The sequence below is a fragment of the Staurois parvus genome, unplaced genomic scaffold (assembly GCF_062004578.1).
Source record: "Staurois parvus isolate SC_StPar_1 unplaced genomic scaffold, SC_StPar_1.0 ptg000430l, whole genome shotgun sequence".
Classification (NCBI taxonomy): Eukaryota; Metazoa; Chordata; class Amphibia; order Anura; family Ranidae; genus Staurois; species Staurois parvus.
Genome location: NW_028318226.1, coordinates 4,082,658 through 4,107,356, shown reverse-complemented (window position 1 = coordinate 4,107,356; position 24,699 = coordinate 4,082,658). Strand labels below are relative to the sequence as shown.

The 24,699-nt window shown below is 43.7% G+C and overlaps 1 protein-coding gene across 1 annotated transcript in view; it reads right to left on the bottom strand.

Moving 5' to 3' along the window:
• RTN4RL2 (reticulon 4 receptor like 2) overlaps positions 1-24,699 on the bottom strand; it is a 121,104-nt gene that overhangs the window by 25,976 nt on the left and 70,429 nt on the right. The window contains exon 2 of the mRNA XM_089687546.1: positions 10,040-10,536. Coding sequence (XP_089543672.1) covers positions 10,040-10,536 — 497 coding nt within the window. The remainder of the gene's footprint in view (positions 1-10,039; positions 10,537-24,699) is intronic.

The window sequence follows — 24,699 nt, the reverse complement described above, 5'->3', positions numbered from 1 at the left end:
CTGACTCTCCTTCTCATACGTGTGACAATTTAATTCCTGGTATTAAGTAAACAATAATACCCCTGCACAACCATTTCAATTCAAACATGAACATCCTAAATAAATCAGTCGATCAATATCTATGGCTGCTGCTAGTATCTAAAAGCTTGCTGGCAAATTTAAAGTGGACAATAGAAGGATATACACATTTTGAATGCCATATATCCACAAGCTAAAGCCTCTATTCACAGTGCCTCTTCTGGGGTTGTAGGGCAGTGTTTCTCAATCTTTTTTCACAGTTTAAAATTATGAACAGTCCTGAGGCACCCTTTAAAATTATGGACAGTCTTGAGGCACCCCATTCTATAATTTGTCCATAATTTTAAAAGGGCATCCCATTCTAAAATGTGAAAAACTATTCTAATAGTTTTATATAACGCAGCAACATCCACACATGTGGGACACCTAACATTGGAAGTGATTTATTCTTCCAAAGCAAATACACTTTTGCACACTGGTACTGAGTAGTATTCTAGTGTTTCTCTTCTCTCAGTTTTTCTCCATCACTGGGGTAATGTGACTCCAGCACTGATGGAGAGGGGTAGGGGAGGGTCAAACTAGGATGCTGTGCAGGAAACTGACATCCTCCTTATCAACTGATGATGTCATTGGTTGTCAGGACACCGGTGGCTAGAAGGTCGTAATGGTGCACAATGAAAACCTGTGACTTTGTGTAACTAAAAGGCAGGCTTGTTCCACCCGCTGGCTTGTATACAAGTTTTGGGCAATTTGTAGACATTTTGCAATGCACCCCTGAAGAAACCTCAAGGCATCCTGGTTGAGAAAGGCTGTTCTAGGGAACAGTAGAAGCTTTTCATCTGTGGCGCGCCAATTTATGTGCACATAGCAATGTGAGTGTGTTTTTATCTATATTTTAAATACAATTATGGTTTTAATGCAGTAAACATTTTGATGGTTTAAAAATTCTTTTGCTGGGCACCACTTTCTGGATTTTTGGAATTATATGTGTGGATTGATGAATCCCAACTGTCTTGTATATCAAGGCAATCTTTCCCTTAAAGGGACAGGTGCAATCTGACCAAATGTACACTGTACAGTAGGTCGAGAATTTAAGGTGAGCTGTTTATAGTGGTGAAGTGTGTTTCACAAGGTGGGTTTACTATCACAGAAGATATACATGGAACACAGATTTGAAGATTTATGAATTTTATATAATCAAAACTGTTTTTAATTCACATTTATCATATTAATTGCTGATTTTTTAAATTAATTAATTTATTTTAAATTCTTTATTTACATAAAAAAAACATACAAAGTACAATTTATTTTTTCTTTTACACCTTTTACACATTTCTTTGAGATGAAATTGCAGCTCTGAATCAATTGTTTGTTTTTTCATTTATTTCCCAGAATGGGCTGTAAAAAAAATATGTTTGCTTACTAATACACTAGCAACTGTTAGAATTAAATTTGAAGACAACATTCTTTCTGATCTTCTGTCAAGATTCGAAGTATCATCTTTGTGGAAATCTTTCTCATTACCAAATCCTCTTTTAGAATCGCTGCACTGTTTCCCTGTTCATGTTCAATTCTACTGCCATCATTTGCACACTCAATCTGTGATCTGAGTGTACGAGTGTTCGTACTCTGTCCACATTTGCATCTGCCCTTTGTGTTTTTGGCTGCCCCCTTTTTGTGTCATGGTGGACATCTTCCTGCCCCTCCTTAAAATACCTATGCCATTCAAAAACACTTATTTCTTCATGGAATGTTCACCATAAGCCTGTTGTAACAGAGCTAAGGTATCACTCACACTTTTGCAAATTTTCAAGCAAAATTTGATGTTAATCCGTTGCTCCAGATTCTTGTCACACACATGTGTTCTACTACTCCGTAAAGACTGAGTCAACTGGTCTGCGACTCAGACGAGTGCAAGTTAGAGCATGTCAGGACATGCCTGAGTGTGAATGCCCTTTTGACTCACCACCATAGTGCCACACCAAGGGCATTCCAGGAATTAACCTCTTACCATCTGCCCTATAGCAGTAATACTGCTACAGGGCGGCACAGGTGTGCAAAATCACACACATATATATATATATATATATATATATATATATATATGTGTGATTTTGCATTTCCAGGTAGGGGTACTCTCGCGTGCACTCTACCCGTGACACTATTTGCGGCCTCGGCTGTCAATCACCGGGTGATTACTCGCTGGCACCTGGTGATCCAGGAAGTAAACAATACAGTTCTCTGCCCTTGTCAGCTCTCGCACACTGCTATGCATGACCTTGCATAGAGGAGCTATGCAAAGCAGTGTGCTTACAGTGAAGCACACACACACAGCCCACAGTTAACCCTTTGAACGCCCCACATTTTAACCCCTTCCTACTCAGTGCCATTAATACAGTGTCAGTGCTTTTTATTAGCACTAATTACTGTATTGCTGTCAATGGGGATGGCAGTGACACCAAGTCAGTTCCCCTCAGTGTCAGAATGCCTCCTGCAGTCCCGCTATAAGTCGCTGATTGCTACTAGTAAAGATGAAAAAATAACCCCAGTATATATACCGCTATTTGTAAACGCTATAACTTTCACGTAAACCAACTAATTTACACATATTGGGATTTTTTTAGCAAAGATATGTAGCAGAATACATTTTGGCCTAAATTTATGATTTGGTTTTTATTTAAGTTATTAATTTGGTTTTTTAATTTTTTTCACTGGATAGTTTTAATAGCAAAATGTCAAAAATATTGTTTTTTTCTCAAAATTGTTGGTGCAGAATTGCATGACCACGCAATTGTCAGTTAAAGTAATGCAGCGGTGTAACGCAAAAAATGGCCTGGTCAGGAAAGGAGGTAAATCCTTTGGAGGACAAGTGGTTAAATTGTCACAACTCAGCTTTCCTTTAACTACTTTAACACACACTGACAATTGGCTGCCAAGAGCCCACCCTTTGTGAAGGCAATAGCACATAAAAAGCTAAGCCTACTAACTTTCTAAGCCTACTAACCTAAGTTCAAATGCAAGCAGTGAATTAAGGTTACAAAGAATTTGTCTTTGTGAATTCCCACATTAATTTACTGTTACTGTAAATTTCAAACCCACTGGATCCACCACAAACTCATGGTAGTGGCGAGCCTGAACCTCAGCCCTATTGGCCTAATCCAGTTATTGAGATCTGAAGTGGAGGTTCTAACCTGTCTGTCTGGAGCCAACTTTTAATTTCTTCAGTTTTGTCCATTAGAGCTTTTATGACCCTCTGTCCAATGCTGTATCCCAGATACCAGACTTTTTATAGGCCTACCATGCATTTTTTTGGATTGACTGTAAATCCTGTCTTACAAATGTAATCTAGATCTGTACTGACCTTCTGTAGGTTGAAATGCCAGTCAAAATGAAAATCTACAACATAATCTAGGTATACTGAAGCATATGCTCCTTTGGAATAAGGCCGGGCCCTTGCCAATGTTCTATAGTAAGATCAAGGATGGAAATGTACCTGGCAGAAGACATACTTTCTATCAGCTCATCCACCTGGAGCATGGGGAAAGCATCAAATGTGGATATTTCACTTAGTTTGCTGATGACATTGCAGAATCTCAGGCTGCCGTCTGGCTAAGCAATAAGCACTATATGACTTGACTGCTCATTGTTAGGTTTTTCATTTTTTCTTTTCTATCCCTAAATGCCCACCCAACATATGTGAGAAGACCAGATACATTTATTGTGTGAGACTGGGGAACCGCCAGCTGCTCCACTACTTGCTTCATTTTCTTCTTTACGGGATATGATAAGTTATGAAATACTTCAAAATGGGATGTCAGGTCCTGGACTTGAACCTGGGACATCTGCTGTGTCTGGCAGTAACTCTTCTTACTGAGCTAGCAGGAATGCTGGCCAGCACTCCGCCTGATCCATTGGATAATCCTGCCTTGTGCCTTGTTTTCTGCTGAACCTTGAACTCTTTGCTCCTCCAATGAACTTCCTGATTTAAGCCATGTCTTTGCACTTCCTGTTTGCCAGATTATTGTGCCTTCTCCAGCCAATATCTCACTCTTGTCCCTCCTGCTGCCATCCCTATTTTTGTTATCACTTGTTACCAACCTTTGGCTTGTTCCTTAACCCCGCTTTTGCCCGATTCCAACCTGCAACCACATGTTACCGACCTTCGGCTTGTTTACTGACTATGCTTCTGTTTGATCCCTACCTGCTACCTCCGCTACTGGACCCTGGCTTGCTCACCTCTCTGTGGGGCAATCCTGAGGACCACGGCCTGGTACTAACATGCAGCAAAACCCATCTCTACCATCAGGAGCTCCAGTGAATACTGGTTGGTGGGAGCTTTTCAGCTACTATAGTTACTGGTCTCTGAGCCTGACACCTGACCGTGACATGGTGTATAACAGGCTAATTTTTGGCTCATGAGATACCTGGCTTATCACCTTTACAATTTTACATGCATTTGCTAATTTGAGATTTCACAACTGTGCGGTACCAAAATATTGCCTGACCACTAGTTAATATGCTTAAATAACCATCAGTTATTTTTGCCACTGGTGCAGTTTGCTCTGACTCCCCAACCAATACTGGTAGTGGGAAGTTGTCAGATACTTTTACTGTAGCTTTATCAGCCTCCCCCCACAAGTTCAAGCAAAATAGTGATATCATACATTTCAGACACATTTTGGGAACTGGTTACCTATGCTCCCAGTTCCCAAAAAAGAGGGAAGTCACAGCCCAATATCAAGCCTCTTACACATGATGGGAATATCGTATGAAATATACTGCTTTTGGAGTGATCGTCTGATAATCTGATCATTAGTATACAGGTTTCGATAGCCGTTCAAGACAATTTATTTGAAAATACCAAAGGGACAAGCATGAGAATTTTTTTGGAATGATCAGAATAATTTTTTGTTTAATCAGTACTGGATTTTGACCATAAAAAAATCGAGTGACCAAGGCTGTGCATGCACGGAAATTAAAGAATATGTTACAATACAATACATTGTATCCCTTCCGAAGTTGTATTCTGTCTTACAAGAATTTTCATAACTTTAATAATCTATTAATTTTCGATATGAGACTAGCATGCAAAAAAACCCCAAAACAATCAATCATTCATCCAATATGTTCATCACGTGTATGAGGCTTTTGAATGTGTAGCAAGTTCTTACCCACATTTATAACACAAATTACGTTCCATTAGGTGTGTCTAAAGCCAGCCATACATGGGTCGAATTCCAAAATTTCTAAGAATTTTCATTCGAATTTCACACCATTAGTGGGTCACAGAAATGGACAATTTTCATGTGACCATCGAATTTGAGTGATCAAAATTTTTTTGAAAAATGAACAAATTTCGAATCAATGATGGGAGAACCGTGCAAGAAATATAAAGCCGTGACTTGGAAAGAAAAGTAAATTCATGTCTACGAAAATTCTTCTCTGTAGCAACATGAGGAGAAACTGAAGGCTTGGTTGGTTGAATTTCGAAATCAATGGTGGCACCATCAGATTACAAAACTCACAAAATTTCTGATTTTCTAAAGAAAATTTGTTTGGAATTCGACCCATGTATTGTCTGCATAAGAGCAGAGCAGTAGCGTAGTCTTTAGTATCACCATGTATACAAAGCATCCCCATTCTGTCTGAGCCAAACTTGGCAGGGTCCACCAGACTGGCATAGATCAATGTGACCAAAGCTTCCACAGTTGAATAATGCCTTTACCTGTTGTCCTATGGACATATCGTTTTTCTATTCTCAATTCCTAAGCATGTTGCAAGAACAGACTTGGCAAATAGTGACATACGCCTCCCCAGGAGACATTCCATATGCTCACATAATATAGATCGGTTGTTAGTCCCACGTCCTTGGCATCACCAACACCTAATATGCTAGGAGACTATTCATATCTGGCACTCATGGGTGTCTCACCCCTTTCCCCCCCACCTTCCCCTTAAAATCCTGCTTACCCCTTTGATAAAAAGTTGTAAGGAAGACAGGCTCAACTGGTTTTGGCAGTAAACCATGCACAAAAACAAAAACACTCAGGACATAGTTAAAGCAAGTTTGTCCTGCACCTTTATTCAGCAAGGCAGCAATCACATTTTTTCCTGTTTCCTAGAAATACTGGCTTTGTTGGCACATCCTAGAGATAGTCCTTGGTAGCAGAATGTCACTCCACACGGAACACCAACTCATCCACACACTTGGGGTGTGTATACCTAATGTGTAATTTAACAAGCAAATGCTAATGCGATGGTCAAAAACCCAGGTGCAACCATTTTGTGGTTTGGAAGGTGGAGCAAATTCAGCATCTAGGAGCTTCCCAGGGTCAAATTCCCATGTAAACACATGCTTCGCTCAGAAAGCCATGATAATGCTGAACTTGAAAAGGATTTCTCCTTCAAGTTATAGATACACATTAGCTTCCTGAGGGTGTAAATCAAATAGACTTTTTTGGGGCTGCCATTATAAAGGGTTATTCCATATCAGCCCATTGCTTCTCATGATCAACAACTTTCATAAATAAGAAGTAGACTTCAAAATGTTTCTCCAGAAACAAATTCCATTTTCCATAATTTTACCATCTGTTATGGTGTAGAAATCTGCCTCTATACCACAACTGCCTCTTTAACATGGTCTGTATCTGCTGCTTACATGTTTACTTTCTTTTGTCCATCAGTCAGCTGTTGTATCTGCTGAGTGATTAAGTGGTTTGCCTCCTGCTGGTTAGCACTTGCAAGTATGAGCTATTTTTCAAGCAACTGCATTCTGTTTAACAAGAGGTGTCTGTCTCTATAAGGAGCTGCACATATCCTCCTATACATTATAAGAAGGACAGGCTCAACTTGGTAACAATAAACCACAAACAGGAGGCAGGGACACCCAGGAACAACCCAAGCAGGTTTAACCTTCATTTTTATTCATCAAGTCAGAAAACAAATGCAGTTCCAGTGCAGGAGGGCTTTGTACAGAAAGTCTATAGCATAACATAAAAAACTCAGGTTAGATCTGGACTAACCAGGGGCCCCCTAATGAGTTTTCCAAAACAAACAGGCAATACTTGAGTATGTGTATGTGAGAAACCCAAGTAAAAATTCTCAAGGACCCTCTGCACACTGGTATATACCCTTTCAAGCAGACTATGCAATAAATGTGAGAAACCCAAGTGACACTTAAATCCCATTCACAATTTGTCCAGCCAGTGCCTCACAATATATTGACCAGGGGTGGGTTCTGGAAGGCAGGTATGAGCCCTGTTATTTGGGTTGTGGTTCCTTTAAGAGGGGCAATTCAAATGCAGTTTTGGAGTACTCTGGGGTTTTCACACATTTAGGGTAAGGAGTTCTGGTTGGAAAGGGGTAAATCTTACAGTTTGCTCAAGATTGGTAATATGGGAGCTCGAAGTCAGAGGCTTAGTGAGACTATGGATGGAAAAGAGCCTCCAATTCTGATTACAGGGACTTTGGTTTTGAAAGGGTTAGCCCACCTGCAGGAGAAGCCTCAAATATAATGAGGAAATAGCCAGCAGGTGTCTGTGAGGTGGAGTATGAGGTAGGACACAATTGGGAGACAGTGGTGGACTGCTGTGACTGAGAGCCTGCTAAGCATATGGTGACTTGGCTTCTTTGCACCTGAGGCAGATGGCAACATAACCGTTAAGGGACGAGGTTTACATGCAGTGAGCTGAAAGTTTGTGTTGTGCTAAAAACAAGCTGTTTTGTGTTTCTTTCTGAATGAGCAAAAAAGAATAAAGACTGTTCATTTTTACAAGTGGCTGGCTGGTGATCCCAACTCTCCACATTTATATATAAATATATCTCTATATAATGTAGAATGCAGGGAGCTCTCACCTCCAATCCACTGATGTTGTGTGCATGCAGCTAGGGAGTTTATCCTCTGCTCCCATATGTAGAAAAAGTCCACAATGGTAGTTCTGCAGCACCTCAAATGATTTATTAAATTTCTTGCAAAATCCAAAAAATTCAAGTCATGCATCATATACAACAATTTTGAACCATTCATAGAGTAATTGAGAAAGGATTCTAAAAACTAATGATTTGAATTTTGTGGATTTTGCAAGAAATTTGATAAATCACTTGAGGTGCCTAGAACCTACTACCATTGTTATATGCTGTGTGTGTGTATGTGTATATATATATATATATATATATATATATATAGGAATGTTAAGCAGACACTTTTTGTGAAACCTGAAATATATTAAGTATGTATTAGATCTATATTTCTGAATTTTATTCACTATACACATACATTTTTTTAAACATTAATACAGTAACACATTAACCTGTCTTTTATAAAAAAAAAAAAATTTGTAAAATGGAATGTATAACCTTTATAAACAGCACCTTTAGGTTCACACCTATGCAGGTGGCGTTTGAGCCGTTTCTGCATTGTGTGTTTTGCGTTGCGTTTTTGCCTTGTTTTTTTAAATTGTTTAACATTTTTCTTGTTCCTAGGCAGATTTAAAACACATAAAAATGTGTCAAAAGAGTCAATATTTCAAGTCCCTAGCAATGCATATGATCAACGCAGCCAGACTCTGTCTTCCTGTGCTATGGGGCTCCACTCACCCCCCAACTATACGCGATTGGCTCAATCGAGTGAGCAAAGTGGCGGAAATGGAGGAACTGATTGCGACTGCACTATATGCCAACTAAATACTCACATGTTTGGGCCTGCTGGACCCACTTTGTAACTACCCCTGAATTCGGATCTCTCATGGGTCGGGATACCTGATTGAGCTCAGCCCTACCTCTGGTTATGCCCTTGGTTCTTTCATAATCTGCGTGGTTATGACCTCCTTTCCGGTAATTTATATTTGCCCGCTTAGCTTTGGTGAGTGTTTAAATTCTTGACACTCTCATTTATGATCTCCAATAACAATATTGACACAAACTTCGCAGCCCGGACCTTTCGCTTCCCTTTTTTTTTTTTCTTCCTCTTATCCCCCCTTCTCCCTCTCCCCCTACTCTCCCCCCCCTAACAACCCCCCCTCCTTTTTTTTTTTTCTTTTCCCCCCCTCTTTCTCTCCTCTCTCTCTACTATGACTCCCATTCTTTTCCTTTTCTTGTCCTTTTCTTTCTTTCTATTCCCCTTTTTTTCTTTTCTTTCTCGACAACCTCTTCGTCTTCGATCAGGCTTAGTCTTCATTTTATTTAGGATTACTTGGTATTTGGTTAGCTTATCTCCTCTGGGATAGTCAATGGTACTCATGACGTCTTCTCTTCTACTGCGATGCTCACTTAGCCTCATGATAGCGTATTGCTTTTGGTTTAGGCTCTGAAGGTTCATGTCCTCCATGCATAGGCCAGTACGCCAATATTCACTTGGTGGAAGTAAGCTGTTATTACCTTCTATTTTGTACATTTTTGAACCTTCAGTACTACAGGCTACTATCTCTGCCGTAATTTGCCATGCTTACGTTATCCACAGTGTCGCACTCTACCATGTTATTTCTTCCTGTATTTTGGTTTAAGCTGTGTCTATGCCCTGATTGATGCTGTATGTGCATTTCTTTATATTTTCCTGTACCATGTTGTCACTTCTCAATAAACTTTTATGGAATAAAAAAAATGTGTCAAAAATGCAGCAAAAACATAATATATGCTTTTCTGCAGTGTTTCCATTGAAGTCTATAGAACCAAAAACGCAAATTTTGCTTTGAAAAAAGTCCCTGGCCCTTTCCAAAAAACATGCCGGTTGAAAACGTGTCCCATAGGAAATCATGTTAAATGGACTGTACTGCATTTCTGCAAAACGCTGCAGAAAAGACTTAGGTGTGAACCTAGGGTAAAGTATAGTTGATTTCAGGTAAGATTATGTTTAAGACACAGCCCATGGTTCAATGTTGGATTAAATAAGCTGGTAGCTATAAATCACTGAACAACCATCTTCTGTAAATGAGAGAGTCCAACTCTTTCTTTGAGAAAAATTTGCAGGTCAGTTGAGATACACATATATTAAAGGGCATTCATGGTATTTAAAAGTTTTACTCACCGGAAGTCCTGCCAAGCGGTTGTGTTGAAGGTAGAGGTAGCGCAGAGAATGGAGGCCTCGGAACAGATCAGCTGGCAGTCTGTGGATATTACATTGATACAAATGCAAGGAGAGCAAAGAATTCAAACCACTGAAAGTATCTGGCTGTAGAGGTGGCAAATTTGGGTTCTTTCCAAGATCCAATTCTTCCAGATGCTCCAGACCCTGGAACGTCCCAGGACGCAGGACTGAGATACGATTTGAGAATAGCCAAAGTACAGATGTAAGAGGAGAAAAAAGTCCAGGACTTAATTCTGAGATCTGGTTGTTCTGCAGGAAGACTCGACGGGCCTGGTTAGGTAGAGGCGACGGGACACGGGACAGGTTGTGTGACTGGCAGCTTGCTGTTGGAGGTGAGGGGTAGCAAGTGCAAAGGGAGGGGCAAGGAGAGAGAGAGAAAGGATAAGAATGTGAGAAGGGAAGGAGGGGAAGTAAACTTAGGAGGTGCAGGAGGAAGCCTTGGGTGGAGACCAGAAGCCAGAGGAAATGAAGCATCCAGATTGGAATGATAAGACAGATGAAATTAGGGAAAAAAACAAGATGAGAGCGATAAAATGTATTAGTTTTACTACCAAAATCTGATTTAGTATATTAATAAAACATTTTAAATTTAAGTTTTTCTACTTTAAATGTTCTTGAATGTCAGGAACACTTTTGAAACTATTAAATATTTGATCCCTGACACTTTTGCCCTGGGTAATGTCCCTGGCACTGACCATGGGCACAACAAATATCTAGTTTGATCACATATAAATCTCAATTTGTACCATCCCATGTTAAGCATTGTGGTACAAAATGAGCTTAAAGATCAACTCCAGGTTTTTAATAAATCCCATCAGTGAATTGTAAATACTATCCAAAAAATTGCAACTATGCTAAATTGAGACACAGTAGAAATTTTAAGGGATAACCATAATTTTAGTACAGTTAACCTGGCTCCCCCACCTTCAGCTAGCCTGCCTCAAGTATTCCATTTACCTGTCCACTTACATGGAAATCATCACTGTGCACCACTGGGTGCCACTCATTCTCTCACAGAAGCTTTCCTGGCGGGGCTATGCATGTGCAGTAGATTTTCTATTTATTAGGAAGCCCATCAATTGTTGAGGTGATTAAATTGGGGATTCTACTGCACATTTATGCCCTGGTCAGGAGAGTTTTTATGAAGAGGCTGTAGATATAGTGCACTAGGACTTTTAAATTTACAGCCTTAGAAAATTAGGTCTGTAAAAGGATAGAAAACTGGCTTAAAAAATGTATTCGGAATAGTCTATAATTATTAATACTCTGAATTGTCTGAGGATAGTGGTGTACCCCAAGGTTCAGTGTGGGGGCCCTTAATGTTTCACATTTTTAAAAGTACACTTTGTGTTTGCAATGACAAAGTTATGTAGCATAAAAGAAAATCTTTACAGGATGACCCTAGCTTATGACATGAATGAACTGTTTGGTTGGGAAGCTATGTGGCAAATAACATTTAATGCTGATAAATGTTATGCACTTAGGAATGCATAATACATTCTAGGGGGAGTACAACTGGGGGAGTCCATAGTCGAGAAGGATCTGGGTGTTCTGGTAGATAATAGATTTAATAAGAGCAGGGAATATCCAAATGCCTCAGGGCTCTTTTACTCTGGTGGCCTGGGGGCAGTAATAATTTCACGGTTGAAAGGTGGTTTTACTGATCCCTTAATCTGCAACAGCAGGCAGACAGAGTTGTACACATGGCAGACCACAGGAAAAATTATACCCCTTATCGTGTTCGGTAGGCAGTACCACCAACAAACGCAACCTATTCAAATTAATGGGGTCACTTTGCAACCACCCTACAACTACATGTACTACATGCAACTGTGGCATGGTGTTGCAGAATTTTGGAGTTAAAAAGGTGGTAAAATATCGTCTCCCGAGTTCCTGTCAACTACCCTCTAAAAAGTGATCCTCACAGATACATTTTCAGAACAACAAAGACAGTTGCAAGTATGAACAAGCCCTTAGGGCAGGGGTGTCAAACTGGCGACCCTTCAGCTGTTGCAAAATTACAAGTTCCATCATGTCTCTGCCCTTGGGATTCATGTTTGTAACTGTCAATCTTGCAATGACTCATGGGACTTGTAGTTTGGCAACAGCTGAAGGGCCACCAGTTTGACTCCCGTGCCTTAGAGGATCAGGAAGGAATTTTATATTATGCTGCTGGAGCAAATTGGGTTGTGCTTTAGAGTTTTTTTTCTTCCTCTTGATCACCTCTCGATATAGGGTTCTAAATATAGAGGTTTTCAGTTTACTAATTTTTCTATTGGTTGAACTACAATAGATGGATTTGTGACTCTTATTAACCTAACTATGTAATTTCAGCCTTTTGTCACACAATTTGCACTATGCAATTCCCCTTTCTAATATTTACAGAATACACATATTCAAGGTCATTAAGCTGCACACAACAAAAAGCTGATTTGAAAGTTATGCTCCCTTATCAGGTAAACAACAGGTAACAGGTGTCTTGTAGGGTTCTTTCACTTGAGTGCTAGTGTCTACCACCCTTTGAAAAGCAGTCTCTTATAGATTCTATAGATATAAGGTAGTAGAGCAACAGCTGACAGCTATTTAGGAGGATCTACTGCTGCCTTCTGAATGTCTGTTTTTTGGAGGGGTAGTATGCATTTTTATTGAAATCCCAAGCACAATTTAAAGGACAGCAACCATGAGCAAAGTGCTTGGCTAGCGGTTGCAGAGCACTCCTATTGACAATAATGGGGCGAGTTGACAGGCGTTGCTTGTGCCTGTCTTGAAGGAAAGCATTGTGTCTGCAGCATGTGTATAAACCTCATCGGGCTGCAATGGTAGAAATTAGATGAGCGGAAAAACCTTACCTCAACAATCTGTTTTTACAGCCCCATGGCCAGCTGTGGAAAGGAGCCTGAAAGTGATTGTAAATGCATATTTTTTTAAAATAACCAACATGTTATACTAACCTGCTCTGTGCAATGCTTTTGCACAGAGCAGCCCCAATCCTCCTCTTCTTGGGTTCCCCACCAGCACTCCTGGCTCCTCCCCATGCCGAAGTACCCACCACAGCAAGCCTCTTGATATGGGTACACTTGTGTGGGCTTGCTCACGAATTTGCGCGCTCCAGCCATTTGAATGGCTGGCCTGTGATGACATAACTCTTAGCAGTCACGGTCGTGCCACAAGCGCTCTCAATAGACGGCATACTCCAGTATGCCATCCATTCAGAGTACAGAATGCATGCGTTGGTGAATTCACCAGCCTCTACAAATGTGAATATCACCTAAACTGTATACGTTTAGGAGATATTCAATGTACCTACAGGTAAGCTTTATTATATTATTATAGTCTTACCTGTAGGTACAAGTCATAAAGCAGACTTTACTACCACTTTAAAGGTTTAATAAAATGTTAAAAACACAACTGCACAAAACATACTTCTGAACTACAACCCCACATTCACCAACCCCCTCCCATCCCCATATACCAAAATATTCAAAATATAGATTTCAGGTTCAGCATGTATTTGGTACAAAATTGGATATCATCACAGCAGAAATAGGGATGAGCTTAAGGTTTGGTCATTTATAATTGCGGTACTACTTCCACTAATATACATGACAGCTTTCCACTGTCAATGTTTTTAAGGACACTGCCGAATCCTTAACAGCCATTGACATCACTGGCCTCATTCACTTACATGGCCGGGAATCCCCAGCTATGCAAATAAAGGAGCCAGGGATAGTTAGAAACAAACAGAAAAAAAAGCTTGGGTTTTCTTCCTCATGTACAAAAAAAGTTTAAGTTCTGATTCACACGTGTGCGGTGTGGATTGAAGCTCTGGTTTCACAGCTAATTGACACAGTTGTTGTTCAGGTCAGGTTTACATCAGGTTCAGGACAGGTGTAGATCAGGTCAGGATTTCATCCTGTTTACAACTGATGACATGTGCGGTTTAGAAAGATATTCTTCCTATTACTGTTGATATTATCAGTGGATTGCACCATCCTATTGCTATCTTTGTGAGCCATATTAGCATTGTGACACATTCTACTGTACATATGTAAATTTTATTCAAAATGTTGACATAAAACATATAGTATATATTAAAAAAAGTCCCATAATGTAGAGTCACACTGTCAATCATGATCCCCGACACCTGACAGGTTTGGCAGATGATAGCTCATACATACAAAGGGGTCACTATGGCCTCTATCAGGGCATTTTAAAAATGTACACACACATGTTAAAGTCTGCATTTCATTACTAGAAAATAACTTTAAACTCGTGAACAATCCTATATTTTTTTAAACAGCGACCCTGAAGAATAAAATAGTGGCTGTTGCAATTTTTTATGCAGCACAATATTTGCGCAGTTATTTATCAAATGCATATTTTCAGGATTACATACACTAAAATTAATTTTAGCTTAAACAAATCTAACATATGTGATAGCATGGGCAGGTGACAAGTACTCTTTATTGAGACCTCAGGAGGTCTATTATACCCCCACTGTCTCCACTGCACTCCACTACAGCTAATTAAGCACAGATCCTGCTTGTTTGGCTGCATCCTCAGATACAGTAGTTGGGGAATGACGCTATGAACCCAGAAATGATGTAATACACATTGCTTCTGAGTTAATTAGTCCTCAGGGGGAGCTTTTACATAAAAGCCCTTAGCTGACTCTAAAATTAGATACAAAGCTCATGCACCAGCAGCTGTGGGTTTGCTTTAACCCATTTAACCCCTTTATAAACAAGTCTTAGTGGATAAAGGGTTAAAGTTCTAGAGCATGGAGACCTAGTAATTTATGGGGTCTTCACTTCTGAGAATGACCACATCAGCCCTGGATTCCAAATAGTCATCAAATATATGGTTGAGACCCTGCCTATGAATGCTTCCTACAGCCTTGCCTGTCTGCTGTGGTTGAAAAAATGTCTTAAAAAAGGGTCCTTGGGTTCCTCACTTGCCACAAATTGTCTGCAGCAGAGAACCCTGAGTTCTTGGTGTTTCTAAGGAAAACAGTACCATAACTAAACTCACCTCATCCTGAACTACTCCTGTATTTTTTTTTTTAGAGTTCTGTAATTTCAATACCGAGCAGCTGCTGATAGACATGATGATGCCACTCTGGTAGACTCCGCTCTTACACGTTATGTCCCTTGTGGGGAATTTATCAAAGGGAGACTCTGATGAATTCCCCACCCAGGGATGTAATGCATAAGAGTTAAGCCTACTAGAGTAGTGTAATCATGTCTATCAGCAGTCACGCTGTGTTTGAATGACATAACTCTAAAAAAACAGGAGCTGTTATAGGATGGGGCGAGATCACCCAGTCTCAGGCTATCTATTCCTTGACTTTAGTAATCCCAATACCTAGGGAAGCAGAGAGATTATGGCTTACATGCTGGGTATATTTCCTTTTTAATGCGAGTATATTGGCACACTTTGTGTCTAGTAAAAGATTTTAAACTGAGAATTAGATGTGGTATCATTGCTTTGAGAGACATTGGATATGGACTGAGCCTCCTAGATGGTAGTGGATTGGTGCTTTGCAGTAACCCATAAGCCTGGAAATTTATGCCATCATATCCATCAGAGTTAGACCTCTTATGATTTGTTATACTTCAAGATGGCGACAGGAGCAGACACGTGAGTAGGAGCTTCACCGCTCAAGTCCCAATCTGCTGCCATCCGGGCATCAGCGGACTCCGGTGGGACCCCCATGACCCTGCAGCCCCGATAAGCACCCAGGGAGGGGTGCTGGGCCATTTTCGGCCAAATCCCGGAGCTCTGGGATTTGCGGCCTACAGTGACCTACGAAGCTGCGGCCTCAATTTTTGCCGCGGCCGACCCGGAACGCCGGTCATCGGCCCGGATCGCTGCCGCTCCGCCCCTGGCCCCCGCTGACCTGCCTGCCTCCCTGGGGCCCTCTACATCAGCCCTGGGTCCTCCCAGGCTACCCAGCACCCTGCAGCAACCAGCACCCGACAACCAGCACCCAGCTACCAGTACCCGGCACCCAGCACCCAGCCTCAGGCCAGGGGCTGATTCCAGGCCACCCAGCACCCTGCAACTGCCAGCAACCAACATCTAGCCTCGGCTCAGGGGCCACTCCAGGCCACCCAGCAACAACCAGCACCCAGCCAGCAGCCGGCACCCAGCCTCAGCCCAGAGGCCACCCAGCACCATACAACACCCAACACCCATCGGCCCAGGTGCCACCCCTGGTCACCCTGCACCCAGCAAACAGGCGTACCTGCAACAGCCAGCACCCAGCAACAGGACGAGCTCTGAAGGCCTCCCCTACCCTACCCACACCTGGCGGAGGGGAGCGGCCTGCGCTGACCAAACACACGACCTACAGCAGAGATCCGGCCACCCACCACTCTCCCACCACACCAAAATCGACTGAAGACAACAGCGCAGAAGGCCCCAACGACCACTTCAGGCAACCCGCACGGCAGCACCACCACTCAGGCAGCTGCGGCCCCCAACAGGGCCCCACACAGCACTACTACTACTCAACCGACCTCCCGGCCTGGTACGACCACTTCACCCGGGGATACCACTCTGTGGCCTGGCGCGGCCGCACACCTTGAGGCTCAGGCGCTCCAGGTCACCACCTGGGTAAATCCAAAAGAGCACTGGCACCGACAGCAATGAACTCCTGAGGCTTCCTACAGGCTTCCCTGCATCTGCACCTCCAGACGTTGTGCCCTAAAACACCTCCAGATGTCATGCCCTACAGCACCTCCAGACGCCGGGCCACAGCACCTACAGACGTGGGCCCACAGCACCCACAAACCGCCGCAACTAGCCAGCAGTGGACCCAGCTGCCCACCACTCTCCCTCTCCTCCCACAGATGAACGCGGCCTACGAGACCCGACTCTGCCTCAACCACTGCGTGACAGACTCTCCGCATCTATACGCCCTGATGTGAAACCTTTCACCTCCCTCAATTGGCCAGCACTCCGCTCACCCTCCTAATATGCCACCTGTACTCCTCGTACTCCTCTCCTCCATTCCTAAAATCTCCTCCCTCTACCCCCTTACTCCCCCAAAACAACTTTACATCGGACCCTCACTACTTCCATCTCCCCACTATGGCTCTCACCACCTCTCCCTGATACTCCACTCTCCCACCGACCCACACGCCACCACTAACAAACCCACACGCTCTTGCAAATCCCTCTCCCATGCCATCTTTCTCACCCTTCTCCTAAACACCGGGGATATCTCCCCAAACCCTGGCCCCTCACCACCTCACTCATCCACTAGGCACCCTCCTACTCCCACAACCTTATACCTGTCCACCTCCTCCCCGCATGCACCCCTCCACTCTTGGTTGCAGTCCTGAACGCCCGATCGGTTTGCAACAAGCTCACCGCCATCCATGACCTCTTTATCTCTCACTCCCTCAACCTCCTAGCGGCCACCGAAACCTGGATCCAAGCCACTGACTCCACCTCCCCTGCGGCACTCTCCTATGGAGGTCTTGTCTGGTCCCATTCACCGCTGAGCACCTTCCAGGTCCTCCCTAACCCCCCCTCTCTATCCTTCTCCTCCTTCGAGGCCCACTGCATCTGGCTCTTCTCTCCCACCCCTCTGAGGATTGCAGTAATCTATCGGCCTCCTGGACCCATATCCCGCTTCCTCGACGACTTTTCCGCCTGGCTACCCTTCTTCCTCTCCTCTGAGCTACCCACCATCATCCTTGGAGACTTCAATATCCCTATCAATGTGAACAACCCGGCTACATCCCAACTCCTCCACTTAACCTCTTCTTTTGCACTCACACAGTGCACACAGTCCTCCACCCACACCGACGGGAACACCCTGGACCTCATTTTCTCCCTTCTCTGCACCCTCCACAACCTCACAAACACCCCTTTCCCTCTCTCTGACCACAACCTCATTACGTTCTTCATCTCCCCATCCTCTAACACCTCCCCCCCAATCGTCAAACCATCACCAGCCGTAACCTACGCAACCTGAACCCGGCCCCTCTCCACTCTGCAGCTGATTAGCTGTACGACAGTATCCTTCCACTGTCATGCCCTGACCTGGCCACTACTGCATATAACAACTCGCTGTCAGCTGCCTTAGACTCCTTAGCACCCCTAACCACACGTAGCATTAGACCCCGACTGCTTCAACCCTGGCAGAATGACCACACTAAAAATCTTAAACGACGCAGTTGCTCGCTAAAGCGATTAATGGCACAAAACCAGATCCCCTCGAGCTTTCTCCCTCTACAAATCCGCCTTCCTCACCTACACCTCCTCCCTCCACGCCGCCAAACAAGTCTACTTCATAACCCTCATCAACACCCTCTCCTCGCCAGCTCTTCTCAACTTTCAACTCCCTACTCTCTCCCCCCCCCCCCACCCAGTACCTCACTCACCACCCACGAGATTGCCAATCACTTCCAAAATAAGATCGAGGCAATCCCTAAGGACATCACCAATGCTCAATCTACCTCCCCACCTAGCCTCCCTCCCACTATAACCCCATCAACTCTCCCATCCCCTGACCTTGCAACTGCCCTGCCCCCCCACCACACCTAACACCCCGCATACTATAACCTCCCCAACACTCCGCTCCTTCAGCCTTGCTACCACTAAGGAGGTCACTAAGGTCTTCTCAGAAGCCCGCCTCACCACTTGACCCTGTCCCCACACAACTCCTCCGGTCACCCTCCTCCTCCATCCTACGCTCCCTCACCCACATCTTCAATCTCTCCCTTTCTACTGGCGCATTCACCTCCCCCCTAAAGCATGCACACATCACCCCCATACTCAAAAAACCCTCCCTGGACCCCACCGACCTGAACAACCTTAGACCCATCTCCCTGCTGCCATTTACATCCAAGCTCCTTGAGCGCTTAGTCTACAATCGCTTAAGCTCCCACCTCACTGACAACCTCCTCGATCCACTACAGTCTGGCTTCCGTCCCCTACACTCCACCGAAACTGCCCTACTCAAAATCACTAATGACCTGCTAACCGCCAAAGCTAATGGCCACTACTCAGTCCTCCTACTCCTCGACCTTTACACGGCCTTTGACACAGTTGACCACCCCCTCCTCCTTAATAAACTACACTCCCTTGGCATCAGAGACTCCGCTCTCTCCTGGCTCTCCTCCTATCTATCCCAACGCTCCTTTAGCATTACCTAAAATGCTACCACCTCCCCCTCTCTGTTGGGGTCCCCCAAGGTTCTGTCCTCGGGCCCCTTCTCTTCTCCATCTACACCTCCTCCCTCGGCAGACTGATACACTCCCATGGCTTCAACTATCACCTGTAGGCCGATGACACGCAAATTTACCTCTCTACCCCTCACCTCTTCAGTCTATAGGTTATCGCCCACCTACTGAACGACATATCAGATTGGATGTCGCTCCATTTCCTCAAATTGAACCTTTCCAAAACCGAGCTCCTAATTTTTTTCCCCCAGCCTGTGCCCCCCCCCCCATCCTCTCCATCACAACCAACAATCCCACCATCGTTCCTAACCCCAGACACTACTAAACAACTCGTTCACTCCCTCATTATCTCACGTCTGGACTACTGTAACTCCCTTCTCACCAGCCTACCCCAACACAGGCTATCCCCGCTTCAGTCTATCCTGAACTCAGCGGCCAGACTCATCCACCTTACCAATCGCTCCGCTTCTGCCACCCCCCCTCTGTCATTCCCTCCACTGGCTTCCGATTGCCCAACACATTAAATTCAAATAACTAACACTGACATACAAAGCCATCCATAACGCTGCCCCAAACTACCTCACCGACCTGATACCCAAATACCACCCAACCCGTACTCTTCGCTCCTTACAAGACCTCCTACTTTCTAGCTCCCTGGTCTCCTCCTCCCACGCCCGACTGCAGGACTTCTCCAGGACTTCCCCCATCCTCTGGAACTCACTACCCCAATCCATCAGACTGTCACCTACCCTCCTCACCTTTAGGCACACCCTGAAAACCCATCTCTTCAGGGAAGCCTACCCCACCCTCACCTAGCAAACGATCTCCTCCACTCCTCCTACCACTCCATTCCCCACAACCACTTCCTCCTGTACCACTATCCCCTCCCTCCTAGATTGTAAGCTCGAAAGAGCAGAGCCCTCGAACTCCTCGTGTATTGTTTTGTTACTGTATTGTCTCATGTTCTGTCCCCCACTATAATGTACAGCGCTGAGCAAACCTTCTGGCGCTATATAAATACTGTATAATAATAATTTGGAGGTAAATTTAGAGGTGAGCAGATTCACATACTGTATTTTCCAGCATATAAGGCAACTGGGTGTATAAGATGACCCCTTAATTTTCCAGTTAAATCACAGGGTTTGGGCTATGTTTTTAAATATAAAAAAATTGTCTTATACACCGGAAAATATGGTATATACGACGTGGTAGCATTGGAAAGTGGCATCCACATGTTCACAAGAAGATTAATGATTGCATGGATTGTTTTTAAAGTAAAGTGCTGCACTAGTTTATATATATTCTAGAAATAAATATGTGTGGCACCTTTAAAATACCAGAGCACCAGAATAGGGGTGGAGAGGCCACAGAAGGTGGGAATGGTGGCAGACCAGCAGAGGTGACAAAAGCTGGTAATAGGAGCAGGCCAGCAGAACTGGCAGGAGCTGTTAATGGTGGCAGTGGCAGGCTCTTGTAATAGAGGTAGGCCAGCATGTGGCAGGAGTTAGTAAAGCTGGCAGGCAAGCCATCAGAAGTAAAAAAGAGCTGTTAATGGTGGTAGCAGGAGGTCAGGACAGGTGGCAGGAGCTGGCATTAGTGACAGGCTAGCAAAGGTGGCAGGAGCTGGTAATGGTGACTGGCCAGCAGAGCTGGAAAGAGCAGGTACTGGTGGCAGGTCAGCAGCAGTGGCAGGATCTGATAATGGTGTAAGTGTAGGGAACTGTTATTTTATACACTAGTTGTGGTTTGTTTACATTCATTTACAGCCACTACCATAGACGTCCCATTGCAGACAAGTCCCTAGGTGTGCTTCCTGCCCCTGCTAGGAGGTCAAGAAACCTCAGGATGTTATATAGCTTGTTTTCCAGGAAGTATCAGGCAGAGGGTGCCAGCCTGCCATGTGCTGTGTTTCTGGAGGGAACTGTATGGTGATTCTGTGAGTATTGATCCAGATTAACAAGGCTGCTATCTATCTAGTTGTTACTGAAGCAGATTAGGTCTGCCTCTGTTATATTTCAACTTCTGTATTGGAATCTTAATATCTCTGTAAGAGAGAGATTTGTGGTTCATTATCATTATTCTATTTACACACTGCAGAATCCTTATAGTTGTCTATATATATATAGAGAGAGATCAGTGTTTTCACCTGCATAAGACTGTCAGGTGAACTTTCTGTTAATTGCAGTGTATCTTTGCAGCCTCTTTGCTTAAAGCCATAGCAGCCATTGGTCTGGATCTCCATTTAGCTAGGATTAGCATAGGGAGTGTTGGATAGATTAGGCTAGAGGTAGGTTAGGCATCCGACGGCCACTTAGACAGATAGAGGCCGGTTGCAGTGACAGCCCAGTTTAGGGATAGGGACTAAGAGTAAGGAGAGATAGGGCATTTTATCCTTTTAGGTGATGCATCGCTGATCGTCAGACAAGCAGTGCAATCATCCGCATAGAACGTGTTACTTGGATGCCATTGCAGCATCTGAAGTGGAAGCGTGTATCTTATTGACTCTCACCTCTCCAGGGGCCCCTGCAACCGGACTGCGCTATAACCCATGGTTGGAGGTATTCTGTATACCACATGCACATATACCCGGGTATAATTGCAACCTCCCAATTTATGGTAAATTGTAATTCCTGAATGTTATTCTTATGCATCCTATTTTATGTGGCTGCTTTATATAAACTTTGCATTAATCTCATACAGGTGTGGTGACATGTTTTCATGTTAGAAATATAAGCTGGGTGCATTAATACTGCTATGTATAGTTACTTTAAGTTGTCTACCTGTTACATTCCTAGACAGGGGTGAGTCTCCTCAATTGCAGGATCCCTATTCTAGGTGGAGGCACTGCCATTTGTGTTATCACATAACCCCCCTCTTCCATATAGCGAAGGCTCAGGATTGCCTACTCATATACAGGTTAGCGCCATAGCTTGTTTGGTGTGGGCCATTTCACATAACCCCCCCCCAAAACAGGGCTACATAAGGTATCTTTTTGCAAGGAAAAATGTAGTTGTTATCATCAGCTGCAGGAGTTTTGTAATCATTGCTGATCTAACACTGGATAATTTCTAAGAAAGTGAGATAGTAAAAAAATGTCAGTGGGTTAGTCTCTCTGTCATAAAAATTTCCACTCTGCTAAAGGCCCTCTCAGACAGCACACTGGATACAGGGCAAGCCAAAAGCTCCAGCGCATACAGGGCTAGCTCTGGCTGGTGATCTAGCTTGGATAGCCAAAATTCCTTGAGGACTCACTTTGAGATCATATGGTTCAGAAGCTGCCTGTGACTGCTGCCAGGCTTGATGGCTGCGTTTGAAAAAATGACTTAAACGTTCTGCTGAGACAGTCACCACTACTCCTCCTTATGCAAACTGAGCATGGGGTATCTGGAAATGCAGCCAAGAGGTTCTTTCACAGCACCTTTTCTAAGTGGTGCATTATTTGTTCCCTCTGGGATGGTAGCATAAAATCTTCTGTTTTCCCCTTTTATCGATGATCCAAAAAGGTTGTCACGCAGTAATAGTCCCCCTCCATTTATGGCCCAAATCCGGAAGTCCTTGCGAAGGCATTGCGCAGCACAATGGAGACCATTCACCACAAATTGTCTGAAGCAAAGGACCCTGAGTCCTCAGTATCACTGAGGACAACTAAAATGCTTGTAAAAATGGTTAGAGATAGTGGATAGCTGGATATTGTAACTTCACCTATAGAAGCAAGCAGTTCTACTAGTACTTGGTTGCTGAAGACTTACTATACTACAATATATATATATATATATATATATATATTCTCTGACCAAGTAGCACAAGCAAGGCGGGGCATAGGTATAACAAAGAGTACTGGTCATTCAGAGAGATACAGGTGTCCACAAAGGAAGGCGGGAGTTGTGCTTTGACTGGATTGTAATCAGAAAATCATGCAGAGAGGTCAGTCCAGGCAGCAGACAGAGATGTGGTCGGTAAACAGGAAAGAGGTCATTCTGGGCAGCAGGCAGAGACAAAGTCAGTAAACAGGCAAAGGGTCAGTCCAGGTGGCAGGCAAATCATATATAGTAATGGCAGTTAGAAATCACATTGGAAACCTATCACAGGCACTGGGTTCAGGACCTTAAATCAGGTTCTAACAGAAGGTGAACAATTAAAAACATGAAGGAGGTGTAATCAGGGGGCATTACCTGGAAACAGGACCTTCAGAGTCATGATCATACATACATACATTGTATAGAAACGATTGTGACCAATGAGAAGTAAGGGGAGAAGCACAAAGAGCAGCCACATTTCCCAGGCAACAGAACATTCCCTGCATGAAAATGGTACCCAAATACCTGATATGAATACTATGACTGATACATTGCAAGCAAAGGTTGCAAACCACAATGTTTTTGATGGCAGCAGAAGTGTGATAAAAGGCCCAGATTGCTGAACTTGAGCAGCTCTGGGAATAGCAGTGGCCAGTAACTCTGGCAGAGTATCACCTGGTGGGGTAAGACACCTGCTCCCTCCAGTTCTCCGCAAGTTGCCCCTGGACACAACCTCCTCTGCATGCTCTGGCTTATTAGTATGCCAACTGCCAGAAAGAAAATTCAAATTTGTATCTCAAAAGTGTGACCCAACCATGTATGCAGAACACGCTGAAACCCTACTTGTTGTGTATGCAGAATCTCTGCCATGACTATCTCATGCAAATCAGCATCCTCAGTTTAAAGGACAGATTCACCTTTAAGAACACATTACACCCGTATTTAGAGTGCAACATGTAACATTTTCCTGAAAAAAACTGTTGCTGTAACTACTTATAAAGTATTAGCTGGCGTTTGACTTCAATGTTTTAGTTCATCCAGAGTGTAGGCACTCTAATACAGCAGGTGTATTTACAGGCCAGATCACCAGGTGAAAACTGGGAAAAGCCTAAACAAGTAAACTAATGCAGTGAGATCTAATGACTAGTAAGCTGCAAAATATTATGTAACACCCTGCTAAAAATGTTTGATGTAGGATGTTGAAGCCAACACAAGATGTCTGTGTCCTGCAAGAAAAAGTGGCATTTTCATGCTGAAGAGCAGTTCTATGGAACATGTATCCTGAATTGCAGGACTTCACTGAGGAGCAGTGCAATTAGACATACTACATTTCCCACAGGAGCTGGCATATTGGTGGTGGGCATATATATGAAAAATCCTGGAAGTTGGAACAAGAAAAGAGAGGGGACAAATCTAGAGAGGGGAATGTGTGGATCGCTGGAGAGCTGGACCAGGACGCGAACGGAGAGAGAAGGGAGACAAAGAGAATCTGCTGATTGCTGGCCCCACTTGATCTAGGGAACTGATCTGCCACTAGATGACTGGACACAGTGCTGCAGGCGAGACCAGAGAGTTTGAGTGAGTTCCACCTGGAGAGAGGGAAAGA